This window comes from Doryrhamphus excisus, linkage group LG10, assembly GCF_037039965.1.
Source record: "Doryrhamphus excisus strain RoL-2023G ecotype Guam linkage group LG10, RoL_Dexc_Guam_v1.1, whole genome shotgun sequence".
Classification (NCBI taxonomy): domain Eukaryota; kingdom Metazoa; phylum Chordata; class Actinopteri; order Syngnathiformes; family Syngnathidae; genus Doryrhamphus; species Doryrhamphus excisus.
In genome coordinates, this window is record NC_136366.1 from 12,263,935 (window position 1) to 12,286,424 (window position 22,490).

Consider the following 22,490-nt stretch of genomic DNA (forward strand, 5'->3'; position numbering starts at 1 on the left):
AGATGTTGCGCAATAATAGGAATCATAGTATTAAAACATAACACAAAATAATGTTTTGGTAATTGAGGAGGCATGGATTAAAAGGGTTAGGTTAGCATTAACTAAAATTCATTCATTTTCTACTACTTTTCCTCACGAGGGTTGCGAGGGGTGCTGGAGCCTATCCCAGCTGTCTTTGGGCGGGGTACACCCTGGACTGGTGGCCAGCCAATCACAGGGCACATATAGACAAACAACCATTCACACTCATTCATATGGACAATTTGGAGTCGCCAATTAACCTAGCATGTTTTTGGAATGTGGGAGGAAACCGGAGTACCCGGAGAAAACCCACGCATGCACGGGGAGAACATGCAAACTCCACACAGAGATGGCCGGGGGTGGAAGTGAACCCTAGTCTCCTAGCTGTGAGGTCTGCACGCTAACCACACGACCGCCGTGCCGCCCCATTAACTAAAATATTCTTATAATTCTTATAATAAAATTAGTACATTCTGCCGCAGGGATAAAAATGTGCACCTAATAAAATCTAAAAAGATGTCTATAGCTGGCAGTTCCTATGGATTAGCGTTAGCTTTGTGTGACTGACTGCTGCTTAAGGTCCGTTTCTGAATGAAAACAAAACAAACTGGAAATATTTTTGTTTAATTAACCGACTTTGGCTTTGTTACCTACTATAAAACGTATTGTAGTCATTCTTGCGTATTGATTTGAGTAGGATGCTCAAAACTGTGAGTGCCAATGATGGTACCCCGGCTCCATCTAGTGGTACCTTGGAAGGAGTTTTTTTTTCTTCCAAAATCCTCCTCCATCCTCTGATTGGTTGATCAGAGCAAAATAAAGGCTAAGTTTGAAGCTGAATCATCTGTAGCGATTTGCACACCATAATACCCACAACGACTGATGGAAGAGGAGCAGAAATGGTTGCTATGAAGCTGGACGTTGTATAGGTGAGTTCAGCCAACTCATCCAAACACTGTTACCTTGTCTCCATCTGGTAGAATGTTTGTTTTCCACTTGCATACCAATTCCTATGAGCAGTACAACAGGCTTTCGAGCCTCTAAGGTGCAAACTCTGTTCAGTAAATATTGATTCTGAGCTGCTCCAAGTGATGTTTGGGATTTGTATAACGCTTGTTAACATTATCATATACTTGCAGGCAGCTGTTGTAGTTACATGAAGCTCAATGTTGCCAGCAGAATTGTAACTCGGGTGTATCGGTGGTCGTGTTTATTAGTAGTTTGTATAATTGTGACATGATAGCAGTGGTATTAAGACGTGGTGTAAGTCATAAGTAATGTGAAACACTTGTATGCTAGGACTATGTTAAAAAGCCATAGCATTTCAGTATGTGGAATCAAACTATGGAATGGATTGAGTAAGGACCTCAAACAATAAGAAACAATACAAGCAGTTGATGTTTGCTAAATACAAGGATGAAGAGTCTTGAACCAGTCATGATGTGCTATATATATCACTATATTGACACTTACTATGGTACACATTATGTCATTGGATGGTCATATCACCTCATACTTCGGTATGAGCTGCATTATTAAAAAAAACAAAAAAAACTTAAACTGTATTATGGAAAGCAGGAAGTGAACAAATGTAACAGTTACTGATTGTAAAAGTACCAGATGGAGGGGTAGGATTTAATAAGCTTTGCTTCTTCCTACTCCTTTTGGACATGTGGAACTGGGAACTGATTATGGGATGCACTCAATTGTAATCTGATGCATGTTCACATGAAATAAAACCATTACCATTACTATGTAAGGCCCCATTGAAGGCCATGGTACCAAATGTATTGCCTGCCACTGATAGACATATATAAAATATGTATTTTATATGTTGTATATGTATAAGTTTTCATATGTGTATAAGTATATATGTATAAGTTTTAGAGCAGATTGAATTTTAATTTTTTTAAAAAAAGCAAATTTTCAAAAAAATACTTTTCTCCCTCTACAATGTAAACAATAAATGTGACTGGTGACTTGAATCATACCTGCAGGCTTTTCCTCCATTAACTGCTCTCGACCTGAAAGAGATTGGAACCTCGGTTTTCAGCAGTAATCCATTCCAAAAGGCCAGACGAAAACCAAAGCAGGAAATATGAAGTCCGTTCGAGACTTAACTTTAAAGAGTGGGCACTTGGTGTTGTACAATCACACACCGGCCCAGCTCACTTTCTATTATGTGTCTCTCTTAAATCTTTCCCCCTGCAGGATCCTGTGTTTGTTGTTGTAAGTGATTCATTCATTCATTCATTCATTTTCTACCGCTTTTTCCTCACGAGGGTCGCGGGGGGTGCTGGAGCCTATCCCAGCTGTCTTCGGGCGAGAGGCAGGGTACACCCTGGACTGGTCGCCAGCCAATCACAGGGCACATATGGACAAACAACCATTCACACTCACATTCATACCTATGGACAATTTGGAGTCGCCAATTAACCTAGCACCATTGGAATGTTTTTGGAATGTGGGAGGAAACCGGAGTACCCGGAGAAAACCCACGCGTGCACGGGGAGAACATGCAAACTCCACACAGAGATGCCAGAGGGTGGAATTGAACCCTGGTCTCTGCGCACTAACCACTAGACCGCTGTGCCGCTCCTCCTGTAAGTGATATTAAAATCATATTTTAACAGACAAATTCTTAATTCTGTGAAAGCAAAATATGCCCACACTGGGGCTGTGGCATTTAGCTTCAAAACCATCGCTTTTGTGCCGTCATTTATACATGCATTTTCTTGCTCACAGCGCTAATTTGTGCTAACGCCAACCTGGCTTCTGTGTATCACCTCATGAGCAGGCCTGGCCCCACCTACTAGGGCAAAGGCTGAATGACAGACAGATGCAGAGTGAATGCTCTTGTTATCTAGCCTGTGTAGTAATTGTAGTAATGTCAATTTATCGAGGCAGGCAAAATTGTCGACCTTCATCGTTCATCGATTTATTATTTATCATGACGGACCTAGCCTATAGTGTAACAAGCCTAAAATAACAGCTTCCATTTTCACAGACAGTCACCAACACGAGGGTGCTTTGTCTGGCCATACGATAACAGAGACCTGAATTCTACAAATTCTACAGTGGGGTGTGTGACAACACAGGTTCCACTGTACCTCTTTTCACTCATCATCACTCAGGTTGATGCAGTCCATCTTTTTTTAAATGTCTTCCCCAACAGTCCTGGGTCTTTTCTGCGAGTGTGGCTGATCTGAGAGTCAGACACTCTCGTGCTTGGACTCCTTAAGGGCCCTTCCTAAGGTCTCGATGGGAAGGAACAGGGACACGATGCCAGCCAGCAGAGAGCAGCCACAGTACACGGCCAGGGTCAGGTACACAGACTGTCTTAGCAGCACCTTTGAGTAAAACAAAGCTAATTTTTTTTTTTTTAAAAGACTCATTTTGAATCACACAGTGATGGCTGGTGCTTACCTGTGCCACAAAGGGGGTGATCAAGGCGCCACACTTGGACAACCCGCTTGAAGTACCAATGGCTAAAGCTCTGGTCTCTGTTGGGAACACCTGATAAAAGCAGAGTGAGTATGTTTTCATTTTACACATGACAGCTGCAAGGTTAGAGCCCTACCTCTGGTGTGTAAACAAAAGCTACTTGGAAGCCTCCAGAGATGAAGGCCCTAGCGATGAAGATGAAGAGTGTGAGCGCTATCCTACGTGAGGAGAACGCCTTATAACTTGATGGTGTTTAGATGCATTCATGAACACATGCAAACATACGTACAACATACCTGCCAAGACAAGCGTATAAGGGTAGGATGCTTAAAGAAAAGATGAAGAAGGACAGCGCCATGCTTTTCTTCCTGCCCAAGTAGTCCACTGTCCCCAGAGTAATGATAAGACCTGAAGGACAAATACAATAAAGCATGTTTTATAAAAATACATTTATACTGAATATACTGTAAACACATACACACGAACGTTTACTCTAATATGTCATCTTTCACCCGTGTAAAGTTGTGGAATTCCAGTGTGTGACATGCATTTTCTCACAGGCAAACTCGTCTGTCAAACGTTTGCAGCATTTCTTGAAATGCTGGCTTTTCAGCTGTATTAACGAACAGCATTTCTTTTGCGATGTAACAAAGTACATGCCATTTTGCACTTGTGTTCCTTTTCATTTATGGTGTAATGAATTTTTTAACCAGGGTTCAATTCCACCCTCTGCCATCTCTGTGTGGAGTTTGCATGTTCTCCCCGTGCATGTATGGGTTTTCTCCGGGTACTCCGGTTTCCTCCCACATTCCAAAAACATGCTAGGTTAATTGGCCACTCCAAATTGTACATAGGTATGAATGTGAGTGTGAATGGTTGTTTGTCTATATGTGCCCTCTGATTGGCTGGCCACCAGTCCAGGGTGTACCCCGCCTCTTGCCCGAAGACAGCTGGGATAGGCTCCAGCACCCCCGTGACCCATGAATGAATGAATTTATTTATGGATTTATTGGATCTTAAGGAGGTTCTAAGTAGACCTTCAAAATGCAAAAAGAAGAAATGGTAGTGAGACAATTTTTTTTTTTTACAGTTTATTGCAAACAACCATTAAAGTGAAATAGGCTGTTCATCAGATGATCAAAATTTGCACGAGCACCAAAGATAGACATTGAAAATTTTATTCTCTGATGCATTTTTGAAGCTCTAATTAGAATTTCCTTAAGAAGAACACCCATTGTGTTTGGCTAGATAACAAAACATAAGCTCCTCCCCTTTGTGCAGGCTGCTAAGACAGTCATTAGAGAATATGTCACCTGGGAATTCAGCCAAGGTTGTCCACAAAAAGGCTCTGTAGTCCATTGAGGTCAAAAACTTGCATTCCAGACTACAGTTTGGTTCCGCTTTGGCTTCTTGCGTCGCTATAGGCACAGACAGAGAAGTTGATATTTCGCTCAGTTAAGATGAGCAATAAATGCTGCGGCTTACAGTACCTCCACATGAATCTCCAGCTCGGAACATCTCTGTTGTGAGCAGGATTATCCCATAGTAGGTAAAGGCATAGGAAAACCTTTAACAGAATAACAGTCTGTAAAATGAAAGTTAATGCTTTTTGGATGGTGTATGTTGCAGGTATTTATGCAGGTAGTGTTGGTTCTGTGACTAAAAGGGCAAAGAGTTGTGGCCAAGTATATGAAATATGAAATATGTTCTACAGGCTAACCATATGAACCAGAGGAGAAGTGTAGTTTTGTAATACTGCGGTGTAAAGAGGTCTCTGAGCCGCCCACGGTTATTCTGTAGAGCACAAGAAGACGTTCTTAACAACCATGACGTTCACATATTTTCTGCCGCATTATTAAAAATGTAACGTCACCTGAATGTTACAGACGATCTCCCCACGTGGAAGGGCCTTGCCGTTTTCTTGAGCCATGCGCTGCAACGTCACCATGGCTTTTGCTTCATTTCCTTTCAGCAGGTCAAAACGAGGACTTTCGGGCAACCACTGCGTCAAGAAAAGAGTTCAGTCAAATCAGTGTGATGCAGCGCATTGTATTGTATTGTACAAACTACAACCGTACTACATACGGAGCAAAAGCAAATAAACATGGCCAATGGTACAGAAGACAGGATTAGCAACCACCGCCAGCCGAGAGCGGGAACGATCCACAAAGCCAGGAGGACTTCAAAGACACAGCCCAGAGACCAGAATGCCTGAAAAACACACAAAACTAATAAGTACTTGTATCAACACAAAAAATATAGTTTTACTTTTCATTTTCTCCTGCACTCCAAATTATTAAAATTGTTTACAACATTTAGGTTAGGTTCCATGCTTTCTTTTTATATATATACATACTATGCTAATAATAATAATCTGTTTTTATTAGGAACATACTGGACAGGGAAAGCGATGGATATGATGCTACCACAGTACCGCAATAAGGACGATGCAGGTGCCTCTCGTCTTCGAAGGAAGCAATTCTGAGTACAATGTCACCCTGCAAGCAAGTAAATGGTTATTGCTAGTTTAAAAAAAATGGCATCTACACTATATTGAAATACAAAACTCACGATTGAGGTGCTCCTCCGATGCCAAAGCCTACAAGGCCTCGCAACACCAAAAGCCACCCATACTGAGGGGCAAAGGCACTCAGGATGCTGTAGTAAAGAGTCCAGCACATACAAATGGTCAGCACCTGTTGTTGCATTCATAAAAACAAACACATGTATAAATATACATATATGTATATTAATAATCCAACAAAATCCTTACATGTGGTTCAACAAGCAAAGGCGGCTCACCTTTTTCCTGCCGTACTTGTCAGACAAATTGCCCCAGAATGAGGAACTGAAGGCCATTCCAAGGAATACCACCTAGAGGAGTCAAACGTTTAGCATCCAAGTCCTTTCAGGGAACAAACTGTAAGACAGAATTCACTTTTTGTACACCTGCACAATTGAATTCTGCCTTTATAGAGGTAATAAAGCATCCTTGGGTCCCATGAAAATCAATACATTTTTATAGTGTCCCAGGGGTGCTACATTAACAGGATATTTATTATTACAGCTGATATTGTCTCTCATGTAGCTAAATACAACCACAATAATAAACATACAGTATTCATTCCTTCATTCATTTTCTACCGCTTATCCTCAGGGTACACCCCTGAAAAATGTGAGAAAATGTGTGTCCATTAATTTGACCCAATCCTCCTCAAATATCTTGGGGTGCTGCTTCACTGCATGTCCAACATGACATAGTGAAAACAAGTTGTCCTCCCATTCCATGTGGAAGTGGTATTTTTTGGCTTTCTCCACTCGTATTCAACAAATGTGTATATGTTGGCAGGTCTGAGGGAGCTGCCTTTTCCTTTCCACATTCTCATGCATCATTGACTTTCATTCATTTTCTTATTCATTTTCTACCGCTTATCCTCACGAGGGTCGTGGGGGTGCTGGAGCCTATCCCAGCTGTCTTCGGGCGAGAGGCGGGGTACACCCTGGACTGGTGGCCAGCCAATCACAGGGCACATATAGACAAACAACCATTCACACTCACATTCATACCTATAGACAATTTGGAGTTGCCAATTAACCTAGCATGTTTTTGGAATGTGGGAGGAAACCGGAGTACCTAGCTGTGAGGCCTGCATGCTAACCGCTCGTACATACAGTATTGTTACATTAATATATTAACCTGTGCATTATCTTTGTGAATCCCAACTCTAGATTATAGAATCCATTTAGAGTTGTAAATCAAACAAAACAACACAAAAGAGCACAATGATCATAGTACAAGCAAAACCCCTCCAAACATTACCGATGTAATGGAGGCCACTTGATAGCTGGGCAACCTCCACTCACAATGTAACTGCGGCCCCAGGATGCTGAGGATCATCATCTCCATGGCATCGGCCACCTGTACCCATATGCAAATGGCAATTTAACCCTCGAAAAATGTTTTTATTACTGCAAAAAAGCGTCATACCCATGCAAAACCGGTGAGTAGTAACATTTTCCTCTGGAACCATCCAAAGCCGAGGGCATCCAGCGCTCCGTCAAGCGTAAAGGTTTCTAGAAGAAATAAATAAATTAAATAAAAACACAACATTATTTGTATTTCAAGACCATCATGGGCACTTTTAATCCCAGTACATGCAACAGACAGTAATAATGTACCCACCGTGAGCTGTATTGGAGGACAATGAAGACTTCCTGCATCCTTGGTCAAAGTTTATAGAGCAAACGCCCTTGTCTTCACTAGAGGATTCACCTTTATGGTCCATAATTCCTTCTGTACTGTTTATTTCAACACAAGACAGCAGGATTACTATGACTAGGACTAGCTGACTTGCATGGATGAATATATTTAGAATCTGCATAGAATTTTGCCAGCAACACAACAGACAAATCTTGACTTTCTACACAAAAGTATATTTCTTACCCGTGATTGGGACTTCGCCAACGCTTGTAAGTGACAGAAGCCGACGTGCCTCTCTTCTCCATTTTTGTGTTCCGTGTGTGTCTGCACACAATGTAGCTGACAACAGTTGCGGTCAAACCTGCTGGTGGGGTTTTGCACACATCCAAGAACAGGATGAAATCAGAGAGAGAAAAATACCTGGAAAAGAGGGCGTGGTCACATTAAAAGTGAAACACCGCCAAGTTGTTTTTTTTTTAAACGGTAAACGTTGCAGCAATGAAACTCTACCGTCTCCAAGCCGGAAGAAAAAGTAGGCGTAACCATTAGTAGAGACAACTTGATTGACAGGCGTATCACTCTTCCGGATGAGAAGAATCTCTTTTCTGGTTGATTGTAATTGGCGGAACATTTCACCATACATGTCCTACTAATGAACTACTAAAGTCGCTATCATGCTATCCATATTTATCCTATTTTAGCGAAACTATGGCTAATTTAAAAGTTGCCAGTTTCAACGAGTCCAATACTGCTCTGTTTGGTAAATAGGCAGCCATCTTGGCGCTACATTTCTACCCATAATGCCTTGCGCATTGTAATAGATGTGTATATTATTACATTTTGGACCTACAAGAGATTAAATTGAGACAGGTATTGGATTATCTTACATTTTTGGCATTAATAGTACTTTCTTAAAGATTATGGAGTGTGTTTTTGATTTGTGAGGTGAGAGTTAGGTGGTTAAATAAACAGCCATGTTAGCTTAACTTTCCCTACCCATAATGCCTCATGAATATGTATCTTCTAGCTACAATGTTGGACATACAAGAGATGAAAATAGCCACAAATGAGGATTTATATCCCACTTTATACACGATTTTAGAGTGTGTTTATGATTTGTAATGTCTGAGAGAATCTAATATGAGCTGGACGTTGTTATTGTACTTATTATAGTCCCACAATGCAGTCTGCATCAGCAAAAGAACCAAATAGCTGAGTTGCAAAGCTGGAACCGAGTATTTACGGCTACATTGCTGCTCATAATTTCTTTTTTTTTATTAATTAAGTTATTAGTGAGCGACCGGTGGAGTGAGGACATGCTGGGACACTCATAAATACAAGTGGGTACTCCTTTATATACACCTACTGTTACCCACAGTGATTGTTTAGACTCCCACAGGGCATCCGAAGCCAAGGATTCGCTCCGGCATGGATACAAAGGTAAGCCAACTCTGAATCGTAAAATCCTTTCTTTGCTCTTTTATTATTATTTTTTAAATTGTAATTAGGAGAAAACATTTCTATTCAAGATGTCAAATGAATGCACAACTTAAGAAACGTCCTGCCTCTTGCATAGTGTCTAAACTCTTGTACATTTTTTATATATTAATGACAGACTTTTTAGCATCAGGGTCACAAAGTTATGTATCCAATTACAAACACATGGACCACCATGCTTTGTGCATGTTTACTTTTGATGAGTTACTGTCAAATGAGTTACTAAAAAAGTATGAATGTGTGCAGACCAACTGTTTTCCCCCTCCCTCTTCCTCCAATCCATCCGTGTGCATAATGGATTACACTATATTAATAATCTACATAATGTATATTGTAATGTACATTACATTATATTAATGACAAATCCTCCAACAAGCTCTCTTATGTCACTGTGCAAACAGTAATGTTAGATGCTTTTGTTGGTGTCCACAGGAAACTCAATGTTAAATATTAAAGGAGGGGCCAACTTAATTGTCTGAAGTGAACCAACTGAACCCTTAGAAGACGATATATTGGCGCCGTTACGATAAATATGTTTTTAAACAGCACTTCATTCTAAATGCGTATGTAAACAGTCAAAATGTATCACTTTGACCATTTCTTGGAACACAACTGGACAAAATGTAATACGTGTCATCTATAATAAGTATAATATAGTTTTAAATGATTTTTAAAATTGCATATGACATCTAAGAGTTGTACGTAATTAGTTTGAAATGTATCTGTCTAATCAAAGATCAGTAATCAAATACCTGTGCTTTAATTTTATGCGGAAGACGGGACCCTGGAAGGATACAGTTACTACATCCTTGTATTACAGCATGACACACACACACACACACACACCGAGTGTTTTGTGTAGCTGTTCGACACTGGTCATAGCGCTGAATGAACGTTTGCAGCCTGAGCTCCATGAATGTTTAAAGCAGTCCAGGTCCTTCTAGAACCACGTAACTCATTACCACATCATTAGCTACCTCCTTCCCGTTGGAGCTCAACCTCCCCGCTGTGGAGAAGATGGTGGATTGTTGTGACATATTTTTATTTATTTACCGACTTTATACGTTCCGCTATTTGTGAACTTCCGATTTTCAGGAAGTGCCACCTAGGATGACAGTGTTGGGCTGAGGAGTTCACAGGGATTGAAGCCGAAAATAATTTGCATTGATCAGGTTTTAACCGACACGACTGATCCAACCATGACACACATGGCTTTGGAAGTGAAGGAGGTAACGACACAAACTTTTCACATTTACTTTGTGGCACTGAAAAATTAAGAAATGTAGTGTATGTATATCTGCAGTTTTATGCCAATCATCAAACTTTGCCGCCGTGCTTTGCAAGCTTCAAGGTTTGGTATCGCCTATAATCTAATATTCTTGGATAAAATTTGAGAGTCCTTGGAAAGGACCCTAGAAAAGTAAAAATTTTGGACTACTGGGCTAAAAAATTGTGATATACTTTAACATATGCAGCCTTTACACTGCCTCCATAAGGCCAAAGAGTCAAAATAGTCATTATGAAGAAAAAGATAGTAATTTCCATCAGTGGTCAATCTGTGATGGTCAGGTTTCCTTTGAGACCCGGAGCCCGTTAAAGCCCTCCCCACAAGCAAGGAGAACTATCTCTTTCATGGGGGCCTAACTGCCACTTTGAGTCTATAAGTAACAGGATCCTGCACCATACTGGATAGACCAGGACAAAAGGGATGGCTTCTCCAGTGATGGCCTCAGGGTCAGATAGACTTTCCTCTTCCACTTGTAGCCCGACATCAAAATTTGATGTTTACCGTGGTGTGCATTTTAGATGATTGTGGTAAACCGCGTGCCACTGACGGCGAGATGAACCACCTTCTATCATGCGACTCTTCGTTGTTGTTGTACTTTATCAAGTTACAGCTTGTTTATCAACAAAGACTGAGGTCATGTTTTGTTTTCTGTTTGTTGTGAGCTAGTAAACTAGTCAGCCAATGGCGTTACTGTAATTGCTCTCATTATAGCTGAGTTTATTAGCCTAAATGGCAAGAGAGAGGCTGTTATACAAAAACTCACTATATATAACAATGGAATTTTTCTGACTTTAATAATGATTTGGGGTGGCACGGCGGTTGAGGGGTTAGCGTGCAGACCTCACAGCTTGGAGACCAGTGTTCAATTCCACCCTCGGCCATCTCTGTGCGGAGTTTGCATGTTCTCCCCGTGCATGCGTGGGTTTTCTCCGGGTACTCCGGTTTCCTCCCACATTCCAAAAACATGCTAGGTTAATTGGCCACTCCAAATTGTCCATAGGTATGAATGTGAGTGTGAATGGTTGTTTGTCTATATGTGCCCTGTGATTGGCTGGCCACCAGTCCAGGGTGTACCCCGCTTCTCGCCCGAAGACAGCTGGGATAGGCTCCAGCATGAAAATGAATGAATGAATGAATGAATGAATAATGATTTGGAGGGCATAAGAAAGTGAAGAGGGAAAAATATTATTATTATCTTATATTGCACAACATGGCAGTCACTAGGGGTGTCACAAGATCTTGTGAGATTAAAACATAAATTTTTTTGTTGATAAAAAAATGTCTCATGGGACAATAATAAATAAATTCATCATGCAATAAATGAACGGTGTCAGTATATTACCATGTTCATGCGTGTCTGTTTTCCCTGTCCACTCTGTGCATTTCAATAGAGAACAACGGAATGAATGGAGTGAGCCCTTTGGTCAGTCATACAGCGTGTTTGTCTTGGTGGGTGCATGGAGGCGGGGCCACTAGTATACATACAGAGTGCAGAAGAGTGTAACAAAGTAGAAATGAAGTTAATAGATTGCAATATATTTTTTCATTGTACTTTTCATAAAAGTAAGGTTAATCTCGCCTCATCACGTTCCAACCAATATTGTAATAGCGAAAAGGAGCAAACATTATGACCACTGTGGAACTCATTGCAAACCGTACGACAAATGTAAGACACTTTTTTAAAGCACACAGCTGCTCAATTACTGCCATCTATATGACTGGGGTGGAACACTTAATTGTGTGTTGTTGTTTTTTTAATTTGAGTGTGTATTTTTGAGTCATGTTTTTTTCTTGAGACCTCTTCCTGTTCATACATTGGCTATATGCAGTATTATTGATGGTTTCCTATTGAAGGAAGTAGGAAGTAGACGGTATCATCTGTCTGCCTTTCCTGTCGCACCGCTGCTGCCCTTCTTTTAGGTCATGGGTCTCAAACACGTGGCCCGCGGGCCAAATGTGGCCCGCAGGACACTAGTTTGAGGCTCCCGCCTTGATATGAAAGTTTAATGTTGATATTGATATGGATGCTGTATGGTATCATGTACCCAGAAAAAAATATTATGTTTGATTAATGTTCATGTTAAAGGTTAAATAACTGTTAATAGTTATCTTCCCTATCCGTGTGGAAGTGGTAAGTTTTTGGCTATTAAAAAAAGTATAAATGTGACTATAGTCGTGTTTTGTCATATCTACAGGGCTCTAATTCTAATTCTAATCTGAAAAAAATAATTTGTCTACCCACCAACTATATGTGGTTTCTTAAGTTTTTATTATTTGCTGTTTTATTATTATTATTATTGTATTTATTTATTACTTATTGATTTTCTTTATTCTTGATTTGTTTATTTATTTTTCATTTTATTTTGTGCAGAAAAATAAAAATTAAGATATTTGAGAACAGTGGAATGTTTTATCAGAGCTTTTATTGTGGAAAATCGGAACCAAAGCACTGAAAAAGTTTGTATATTTTTCTGTTTTTAATAAATGCGTTTTTTTTTTTTTTTTGGAAAACCTGACCCTAGCTCCAGTGGCCCCCGGGTAAATTGAGTTTGAGACCCCTGCTTTAGGTAAATACTTGAGAAGTAGTGAGGAATCATCACATTTGGTGTTGGTTCTTTTGGCCGGAAGGAGAGCCATTGGAATTAAAGTACATTTCTGCTTATTTTACAAGGTGCAGTACATGCTTCCCATACATGTCAGTCAGGGGACATTTTTATTTCCGAAGTACCCTTGTCAAGAGCGGGATGGATGGCTCGCAATCAAATAGATTAGATAGTGCTGCCTGAATATAGATCCATCATGAGCAGAAAGGATATGACCAGGGTCCCAGCACCCGCTCTTGACTGGAATTCACAAAAATAGGAACACACGGCAGATAAGAGCCACAAATATAATTCCATGTCCGTGTTTGTGAGGATATGTGATATGATAGCAGCGTCTCATGCAACATATATTTCCTTATACCTTCTGTGTGTTCCCACTTAGAGCCTGGAGGAGCGTTGTAACAGGATCCTGAGAAACATGGAGGCCTCGCTTACCACTCGGGACCGTGTTGGGATCCAGGATTTTGTTCTCTTGGATAACTACACCAGTGAGACCGCCTTCCTAGACAACCTGAGGAAACGCTTCCATGAGAATCTGGTTTATGTGAGTCCCTTCCTTGAGGTAATGTTTTAGAGCAGGGGTAGGCAACCTGTGGTTCGGGAACCGTACTTGGCTCTTTTGATGACTGCATCTGGCTCAAATTCTCAATTGTACCATCGCTGGACTTTTGAAGTTCCACCGCAGTTTCAATTTCTACTTGTAATTAAGCGCTGTGCCTTTTGACCTTTCACCTGCCGTAGTCCTGTGCCGCTTTCCCTTCTGCTGAATCCGGCATCTCATGTTGCTGAAGCAGCATGTGAACGCTCACAAAGGTCGCTGCCATCCTCCAGGTCGTACTAAGCGATTAAACAAACGTATTGCTCTTGATAAGGACAACATTGCTCATTGTTGGAAGTGATGCATCCAGCACATTTCATTTCAAGAGGTGACGTCCGTGACCCTCTGTCCCCCCTCCTGTGCGACCTTATTGTCTGTGCAGACCTACATAGGCACTCTACTGGTGTCGGTCAACCCATATAAGGAGTTGGACATCTACAGCAAGAATCAGATGGACACCTACATGGGCGTCAACTTCTTTGAGCTTCCACCTCACATGTAAGATTGGAGTTTCAATATCGGCATGAATACTTTGATTTGTAGTTTCAAGTCCATATGCTCTCCTTAGCTACGCGCTAGCAGACAATGTGTTTCGCACCATGCTGTCCGAGTTCAACGACCACTTCATCCTGATCTCGGGCGAGAGCGGCGCAGGCAAGACCGAGGCCTCCAAGAAGATTCTCCACTTTTATGCAGTCAGCTGTCCAAGTACCAAAGTCCTGAATAACGTCAGAGACAGGCTGCTTGTTTCCAACCCTGTGCTTGAGGTCTGTATGTTCTTTTATTCATTCATTCATTTTCTACCGCTTATCCTCACGAGGGTCACGGGGGTGCTGGAGCCTATCCCAGCTGTCTTCGGGCGAGAGGCGGGGTACACCCTGGACTGGTGGCCAGCCAATCACAGGGCACATATAGACAAACAACCATTCACACTCACATTCATACCTATGGACAATTTGTAGTCCCCAATTAACCTAGCATGTTTTTGGAATGTGGGAGGAAACCGGAGTACCCGGAGAAAACCCACGCATGCACGGGGAGAACATGCAAACTCCACACAGAGATGGCTGAGGGTGGAATTGAACTCGGGTCTCCTAGCTGTGAGGCCTGCGCTCTACCGTATGTTCTTGATAAATGTTATTCATTCATTGCTATAGTAAATGCCTCTCTTGAAATAATCAAAGCCAAACGTGTGCACGACTTAGCTGCAACCAGCAGAGGCAGTGTTGATTCTTTTGGGATAACTTTGGTTGGCCAGTCACTCCTGGGAAGGTTCACAACTCTTCATGTTTTTGCCACATGTACATAACGCCTCTCACTGTAGTTAGCTGGAGTCCCAAAGCTTTAGAAATGTCTCAATTACTTTCTTTCTGTAGGGGAGCAATCAGTTTTTTCACACACGGTCATGTAGGTTTCTGATTTAAGCTTTTTTCTTGCTGCATTATGCCTTTTTCTATTATTTTTTTCTTTATAAATTATTATAAGTTATATAAGTTTATAAAAAAAAAAATCTCCAATTTTTCTATATATTTTTTTCAATTACATGTCTATAATGTGCTATCAGCCAGTAAAAAATGTTGACTTTATTGTCACCCAGGCTTTCGGAAATGCCAAAACCCTAAAGAATGACAACTCCAGTCGCTTTGGGAAGTACATGGACATCCAGTTTGACCACCAGGTGGACTTGAGTAACCTCAATTTATTCAAGTAATTTGTGTTATGGAATGATGTTTGTCCTTCAGGGAGGAGCCGTCGGCGGACACATCCTCAGCTACCTGCTGGAGAAGTCACGTGTAGTTCATCAGAACCACGGTGAGCGGAACTTCCACATCTTCTACCAGCTGGTGGAGGGCGGCGAGGAAAATCTGCTCCGCTGGCTGGGCCTGGAGAGGAACTGTCAGAATTACAGCTACCTGGTTCAAGTCAGTGACCACTTAGTAAAACTACAACATGCAGAGAGTTTCACAATTCAATGGTTTATTCTGTATCACCTGCAGGGTAATTGTGCCAAAGTGAGCTCCATTAACGATAAAAGCGACTGGAAGACGGTGGGGCGAGCCCTTTCTGTCATAGGCTTCAGCGAGAGTGACACTGAGGTAGGATTTATGACCGTCTAGCTCTAATATATAAATACTAACAACTCCAAACAAGCATAATTCATATGGCATCAAAATGTGTTCACGCAGCACCTGTTTGGAATCATTGCCAGCGTGCTCCACTTGGGTAACGTCAACTTCGAGGCAGATGCTCGAGGTTATGCCAGCCTCAACAACAACCTGGAAATGCACTGGGTGTCAAAAGTCAGAACCAAAAGGAACTCATTCGAAATATTATGCTGTTTTATTCCTTAAGTTCTCCTTGCTTTTTATGCTACAGTTACTTGGGATCCCCACTCAGGTGCTACAACAGGGCTTAACCCACCGCAAGATCGAAGCCAAAAAAGAGGAGGTGACCGATTGATGATTTCAACGATTGTTATTCTACCATATAGTGTAACTCGGGGGTCTGCTTTTTAATCATATTAATCACACTTTTCTCTTAATTAATCACACACAAGGTGTTCAGCCCCCTCACCGTGGACCATGCTGTTTACGCCAGGGACGCCCTTGCCAAAGCCATCTATGGACGCACTTTCAACTGGCTTGTTAACAAGATCAATGAATCCTTGGCAAACATGGTGAGGACTTCAACTTCAATAAATGGCCTAATAATAATATAATAATAATAATAATAAAATTGCCATTACACTGCAAATTATATTTCATTGCAAGAAAAACAAACTGCATGTTTTATATGTGCATGATTTAATCACCTTGTCTATGGTAGAGGGGGAAAATATAAAAATGTAAATTAAATATTATTCATTCATTCATTTTCTACCGCTTTTTCATTATATATATTAAAATTAATTATTATAATTAATTAAATTATTTTATATTAAATTACAATATCATACAAAAGTTAATTGATTTCAGACCAATTTAAGTTAGTTGTTCATACATTACATTTTTTGACAGTTTTTCTGATTTTTAAAAAAAAATACTGAATATGGGGGTTTATTAGCTGTAAGCAATAATCAGCCAAATTATTCAGGAATGTTTTTGAAATCCAGTATTTTATAACAGATTGTGTCGTGAATGAATGGAATATGTAGCAAGAGTTATATATATAAGTGTTGCACCGCTGAAATGAACTACAGAAATAAACTGACATTTATTGAGATGCGCCTGTCAAACACTCCTAGGATTCCTCCAGAAAGACAGTGATCGGTCTTTTAGACATCTACGGATTTGAGGTTTTCAATGTGAACAGGTGAGAGTCCTCCAAAACGGACGGAATAAAAGAATGATGTGGTGAAAAGTAACTTTTTTTGATTTCTTTTTAGCTTTGAGCAGTTTTGCATCAACTACTGCAACGAGAAGCTGCAGCAACTTTTTATCCAGCTGACCCTGAAGTCAGAGCAGGAGGAGTACGAGATGGAAGGCATCGAGGTCAGTCATGCCCGGCTGATAGTTTTGTCCTGTATAGGATTAACATGAGTGACAATCCAGTTTGTACACACAGTGGGAGCCAGTGCCATATTTTAATAACAAGATCATCTGTGACCTTGTGGAGGAGAAACACAGAGGGATCATCTCATTATTGGTAAGGGTGTGTTCACACTTGGGTTAAGAGGTACGGGTGTTTGAATGCAATCATTTCAATAGGACATCTCATGCATGGTGTCTTACTTTATATAGGATGAGGAATGTTTACGTCCCGGAGAGGCCACTGATCTCACACTGCTGGACAAAATGGAGGAAAAGATTGGCGGTCATCCTCATTTTGTCACGTAAGCTGCTTCTCTGCTGCTTGTAGTTCAAGTCACACGACATTACTGAACTCTATTAATCTGCAGACACAAACTGGCCGACCAAAAGACAAGGAAAACACTCGAGAGAGGAGACTTCCGCTTGCTGCACTATGCTGGAGAGGTTACATACTGTGTCGTAGGTGAGACATCATCTTACTTTATCTTCTTCTGTGACGGTGTATGTATAGGAATAACATCTACACGGCTTCTGCTTGCTTCTACACTCAGTGACAAGCTCTTGTATTGAATCTCATTAGATTAGAATGTGCAGGTATGCCTACAATGAATAATAATAAGTTATGTGCAATGCTAATTTCATTCTTATGTTATGTCTTTCAGGATTTCTGGACAAGAACAATGACCTTTTGTATCGAAATGGAAAAGAGGTAATTTTTTTGAGTTTATCATTACTGTACAGAACTAATTAATGTGTGTTTTATCATATGGTGATTTCTTGATTTCTTCAAGTTGAGACTGGACTGTTTTCACATTTGTTTCTATTGTATTATCAAATAATACAATATATTCTTCAAGTGCACATATGCTCTTCTTTGTAAGGTTATGCAACAGTCCAAAAATGCTATCATCAAACATTGTTTTCCTCCTACTGAGCCAGACCGAAAGAAGAGACCTGAAACTGTAAGATGTTCATTTTCTTACCTTTCTGCATTGTAAACGTTTCTACAAAGTCAACTGCGTTCTTTCCTGCAGGTAGTGACCCAGTTCAAGAGCAGCCTGGTGGGCCTGACTGAGATCCTGATGACCAAAGAGCCTTGGTACATCCGTTGCATCAAACCCAATGAAGCCAAACAGCCAGGTGAGGTGGAATATTCCGTATATCTGGACAGCATCGCGGCCCACGGAATTCAGAGTTTTTCCTCTCTTGATTCACAGGATGCTTTGATGATGTGCTGGTGCGACATCAGGTGAAGTACCTGGGCCTGATGGAGCACCTGAGGGTGCGGCGTGCGGGGTTTGCATACCGCAGAAAATACGAGATCTTTCTTCAGAGGTAATATAAGCACAGGCTTTTGCAATACTGAAAATGAGCTTTATTGAGTCACTACCTACTCTCTACTGTTCTCTGGTTTGACCATATCTAACTTACTTTGTAGACAGGGAGAAATAACTACAAAAGTTATGTTTGCTACCCAAAATCATAATCGTTACCATTGCTCAGGTACAAGGCCCTATGTCCGGACACCTGGCCCAACTGGAAAGGTACTGCTGCAGAAGGTGTGCGGTGCCTAATCAAGCATCTGGACTATAAACCTGATGAGTACAAGATGGGCAGGTAAGACAATCACACCTATGTTCACACCTTGTTATGGAATACCAGTCTTATTATTTTTCTCCTTATCTCCTTAAGGACCAAGATTTTCATCCGCCACCCGAGGACTCTGTTTGCAACTGAAGACGCCTTTCAAGTATGCAAAAATCAGCTAGGTGAGCCGTAGGAGTAGTCAGTTGGGAGTCTGACTTGAGGTAACCTTTGTTGTGGTTTGCTGATACATAAATAAGATGGAATTGAAACCACATTTTCCATTAGAAAACAATAGAAATGTGCTAAATGAATCTGTCAACCTGTTGCCATCATGGATCGTTAACCGTATAGTCATATAATAATACATTTTATTTGTATAGCGCTTTTCAAAATACTCAAAGACACTTTACAGAAGAATTGAGTTTAATAAAAGCAAGTAAACAGAGCAAAAGATATATTAAAATACAACATTCATTGGTTAATACACAGCTAAAACATGAGTAAAAATGGGGCGGGGCACAGCAGTCAGGTATAAAAAGTTAGACATTAAAAACAGATTTAAAGAGGTGGGTTTTTAGTTGTTTTTTTAAACTGGGAAGGTCAGAGCAAGCTCTGTCACCCCAGGTTCGAAGCTTGGTCTTACAGGGGAGTGCCAGGAGGTTGGAGTCTGAGGAGCGAAGGCGACGCGGGGGATTGTGTGGATGGAGCAGGTCTGTGAGATATGGGGGGGTCAGATCGTGGAGGGCTTTGTAGGTTATGAGAAGAACGTTGAAGTGAAATGAGGAGGCGAGCAGCGGAGTTCTGAATATATTGTAGTTTGTTGAGGGCAACGTTTTAGTAACATTTAACACTATTACGTATAATACAATACATACAATACATTCGTCTTCTCTGCTCCTTTTTAAATAAGCCACTAAAAAGTCGGCATTTGATGTAAAAAAATAAAATATACTTGTCTTTGCAGCAACAAGGATTCAAGCCAAGTACAAAGGCTATCGAGTAAAAGGTGACTACCAGAAGCAGAAAGAGGCCGGTTCGTGTTTTGTTTTTTTTTACTCTTCCACAAGCGTGTCACATGAGGCAAACACATTTAAACTCTCTCTTTTTGCGTTCGCTTCAACAGCCACAAAGATAGAGAACTGCTTTCGAGGCATGATGGCGAGAAAGGAGCGAGAAAAACGGGAATGGGCCGTCAGGATCATCAAGAGGTATACGTGAAGACGAACGGTTGGTTCAGCCAAAGTGAAAGCAACAATTCTAAAGTCAATTCTGATTTGTTCTAGATTCATTAAAGGTTTCATGACCAGAAATGAGCCAGCCAGCGTAGACAACAGAGAGTACCTGGCATACGTCAGGCAAAACTACTTGACTCGGCTCAAGGAGAACCTCCCAAAGACTGTCCTGGAGAAGGACTCTTGGCCCACTCCTCCGCCTGTATTGCGAGAGGTGTGTGTTAGCGTGTGTGTGTGGCACAAGCTGCAAAATAACTATTAACTATTAAATTAACTTGGAAAATGACCTGCAAAACAGAAAAAGAAAACTAATTAACACCCAAAGTATGTTATGATAATTATTTAAATATAAAAAACATAACATTCTAAAAATAAAACTTGTAATTTGCTATAAAAATTTTATAGTCATAACATTACCACAAGGGGAGCACAGTGGCCCAGTGCTTAGCATATTGACCACACAGTCAGGAGAGCAGGAAGACCTGGGTTTGATTCCCCTCTCGGGCATCTCTGTGTGGAGTTTGCATGCTCTCCCCGTGCATGCGTGGGTTTTCTCCGGGTACTCCGGTTTCCTCCCACATTCCAAAAACATGCTAGGTTAATTGGCCACTCCAAATTGTCCATAGGTATGAATGTGAGTGTGAATGGTTGTTTGTCTATATGTGCTCTGTGATTGGCTGGCTGAAAAAAGCTGCAACATGTTTTATTTTGCAGGCATCCCAGCTCCTGAAGAAGCTCTACATCCGCCACATGATCCGTAAATACGTCCATGGAATGACCAAGGAGAGGAAAGCACAGGTACAGTCCCACAGGGTTCCCACAGGGTTCCCATACAGGGCAAACTGACTTTAAAATAGTTTCCATGACATGTTTGCAGCTTCAGTTAAAAGTTCAGACCAGCTCCATGTTCAAAGACAAAAAGGAGAACTATCCCATCAGTGTCTGCAGACCCTTCCTGGACACCAGGATAGGTAAGACTGCATTTTTTTGTTTTTGTAATTCTTTGAGCTTAAACAAGCACTCATTGTTTCTAATTTTGTCTCTAAAATAAGGCGTTGAGGACATAAGCATGAAAGTGATGCAAGTGATCCGACACGAGCATGTCAAATACGGCGTCAGCGTGGTCAAATACGACAGGAATGGCTTTAGACCTCGCCCGCGACAGCTCGTCCTCACTCAAGAAGCTGTCTACCTGGTGGAAGAGGCCAAGATCAAGCAGAGGATCCATTACAGCTCGCTGAAAGGTAACGAGAGGAGGAATTACCGTAAATGGGGGGTGTGAAAGGAAAGTGGCGAGATGAGTCTTCTTCTTCTTTCATTCAGGTGTTTCGGTCAGCAACCTGAGTGACAACTTCCTGATTCTCCACGTTACATGTGATGACATCAAGCAGAAGGTAGAGAGAATGACGACTTGATGATTTTCTTCAGATTTTGAAACAAATGTTCCCATGGGAAATAATAGAAATTCTGAAAACATGGCGGTTCTAGCATCTTACTGTCACCATCATGGAACCTTAATTCACTGTAAAGACAGAATTTTAGGAGCACTTAACACACTTAATTGTCATGCAAGTGTAAAAATAAGTTACTTTTCTAATCAGTAACCGTATTTGCTTCACCAGGGGGATCTTGTTCTGCAGTGTGACTTCCTGTTTGAGGCCCTCACCAGGCTATCTGTCCTCACTAGCAAGCAGAACCTCATCCAGGTGGTCCAGGGCAGGTACAGAGTGAGATGTCACAGTGGGGGGGGGTCCCCCAATCATCTTCTGTTGAATATGACGTTGTCGTGTGCAGTGTGCGATTCGACATCCAGCCTGGCAGAGAAGGCTTTGTGGACTTCAGGAGTGGTCATGAGTCGGTGGTCTACAGGGCTAAAAATGGCCACCTGACAGTGGTGAGAGTTCCTAAAAGGACACCTCAAATGAGAATGAGTGTAAATTTAAACTGATTAAACACGGCTGTCGTTATGTCCTCTTCAGGAATCAACAAGAACCAAGTCCAGATGATTTTTTCACCACCCCCCTGGTTCTGCATACTTTAGGAACAGCCAGTCTAAGCTGTTATTGCCAATATTTCAGTCATGGAACTAGCAAATAGTAGATACAATAGATGTCATTGTAGAAGGTTGTAGGATGCAGGAAATATATGTATACTCACATCTAGGGAGCGTTAGGGTAAGTAACTAAGTACACTCACTTGTCTTTACTGTGTTTTTTGTGTATTTGTAATTTTTTAAAATAGTTTTTAAATATTTAACTGTACTTTTACTTCAGTATGATTTCGTATTGTAGTTGGCTACATTTACCACGATGATGAGGATTGGTGTTCATCCATAAATATGTGTCGCTTCATTAAAAAAAAACATCTGGGTAGATGCTTTCAGTACATTTTATTTATTTTTTTTGCAGTGTAAGAGTACATTTTACAGTTAATTGTACTGCAGTAGCTATTTAGTATTAGCAACTGAGGTGTAGCACTGCCCCCTCGTG

General features: G+C 41.0%; 2 protein-coding genes across 3 annotated transcripts; one reads left to right on the plus strand and one right to left on the minus strand.

Annotated features, from left to right (window-relative positions):
• Positions 1-1,967: 1,967 nt before the first annotated feature.
• Positions 1,968-8,324, minus strand: svopb (SV2 related protein b). 2 transcript variants are annotated; one of them, XR_009119749.2, is made up of 17 exons: positions 7,910-8,324; positions 7,649-7,764; positions 7,454-7,539; positions 7,286-7,384; positions 6,268-6,339; positions 6,037-6,161; positions 5,900-5,963; positions 5,551-5,676; positions 5,339-5,467; positions 5,186-5,259; positions 4,956-5,032; positions 4,779-4,883; positions 3,762-3,873; positions 3,602-3,683; positions 3,448-3,537; positions 3,132-3,371; positions 1,968-2,045 (listed from the first exon to the last, which is right to left on the minus strand). XR_009119749.2 is itself a non-coding variant. In XM_058051244.2 (16 exons), exons 1-16 carry the CDS (start codon positions 7,969-7,971, stop codon positions 3,234-3,236), a joined length of 1,557 nt encoding a protein of 518 aa, XP_057907227.2. In that variant the 5' UTR covers positions 7,972-8,324; the 3' UTR covers positions 2,627-3,233. The 2 variants fall into 2 exon arrangements, 1 of the variants encoding a protein (XP_057907227.2); XM_058051244.2 differs by lacking the exon at positions 1,968-2,045 and having other exon boundaries at positions 2,627-3,371.
• Positions 8,325-8,335: 11 nt separating this feature from the next.
• Positions 8,336-22,189, plus strand: myo1hb (myosin IHb). The gene is made up of 32 exons (XM_078794135.1): positions 8,336-9,106; positions 10,259-10,392; positions 13,437-13,598; positions 14,035-14,150; positions 14,221-14,419; positions 15,250-15,330; positions 15,395-15,574; positions 15,650-15,748; positions 15,839-15,952; positions 16,029-16,100; positions 16,210-16,329; positions 16,897-16,964; positions 17,038-17,143; positions 17,217-17,297; positions 17,393-17,484; positions 17,551-17,645; positions 17,845-17,891; positions 18,064-18,144; positions 18,217-18,322; positions 18,400-18,517; positions 18,686-18,799; positions 18,875-18,951; positions 19,734-19,802; positions 19,893-19,977; positions 20,053-20,215; positions 20,716-20,799; positions 20,879-20,972; positions 21,054-21,245; positions 21,325-21,395; positions 21,624-21,721; positions 21,796-21,895; positions 21,981-22,189. Exons 2-32 carry the CDS (start codon positions 10,363-10,365, stop codon positions 22,005-22,007), a joined length of 3,141 nt encoding a protein of 1,046 aa, XP_078650261.1. The 5' UTR covers positions 8,336-9,106; positions 10,259-10,362; the 3' UTR covers positions 22,008-22,189.
• The last annotated feature ends 301 nt before the right edge of the window (positions 22,190-22,490 follow it).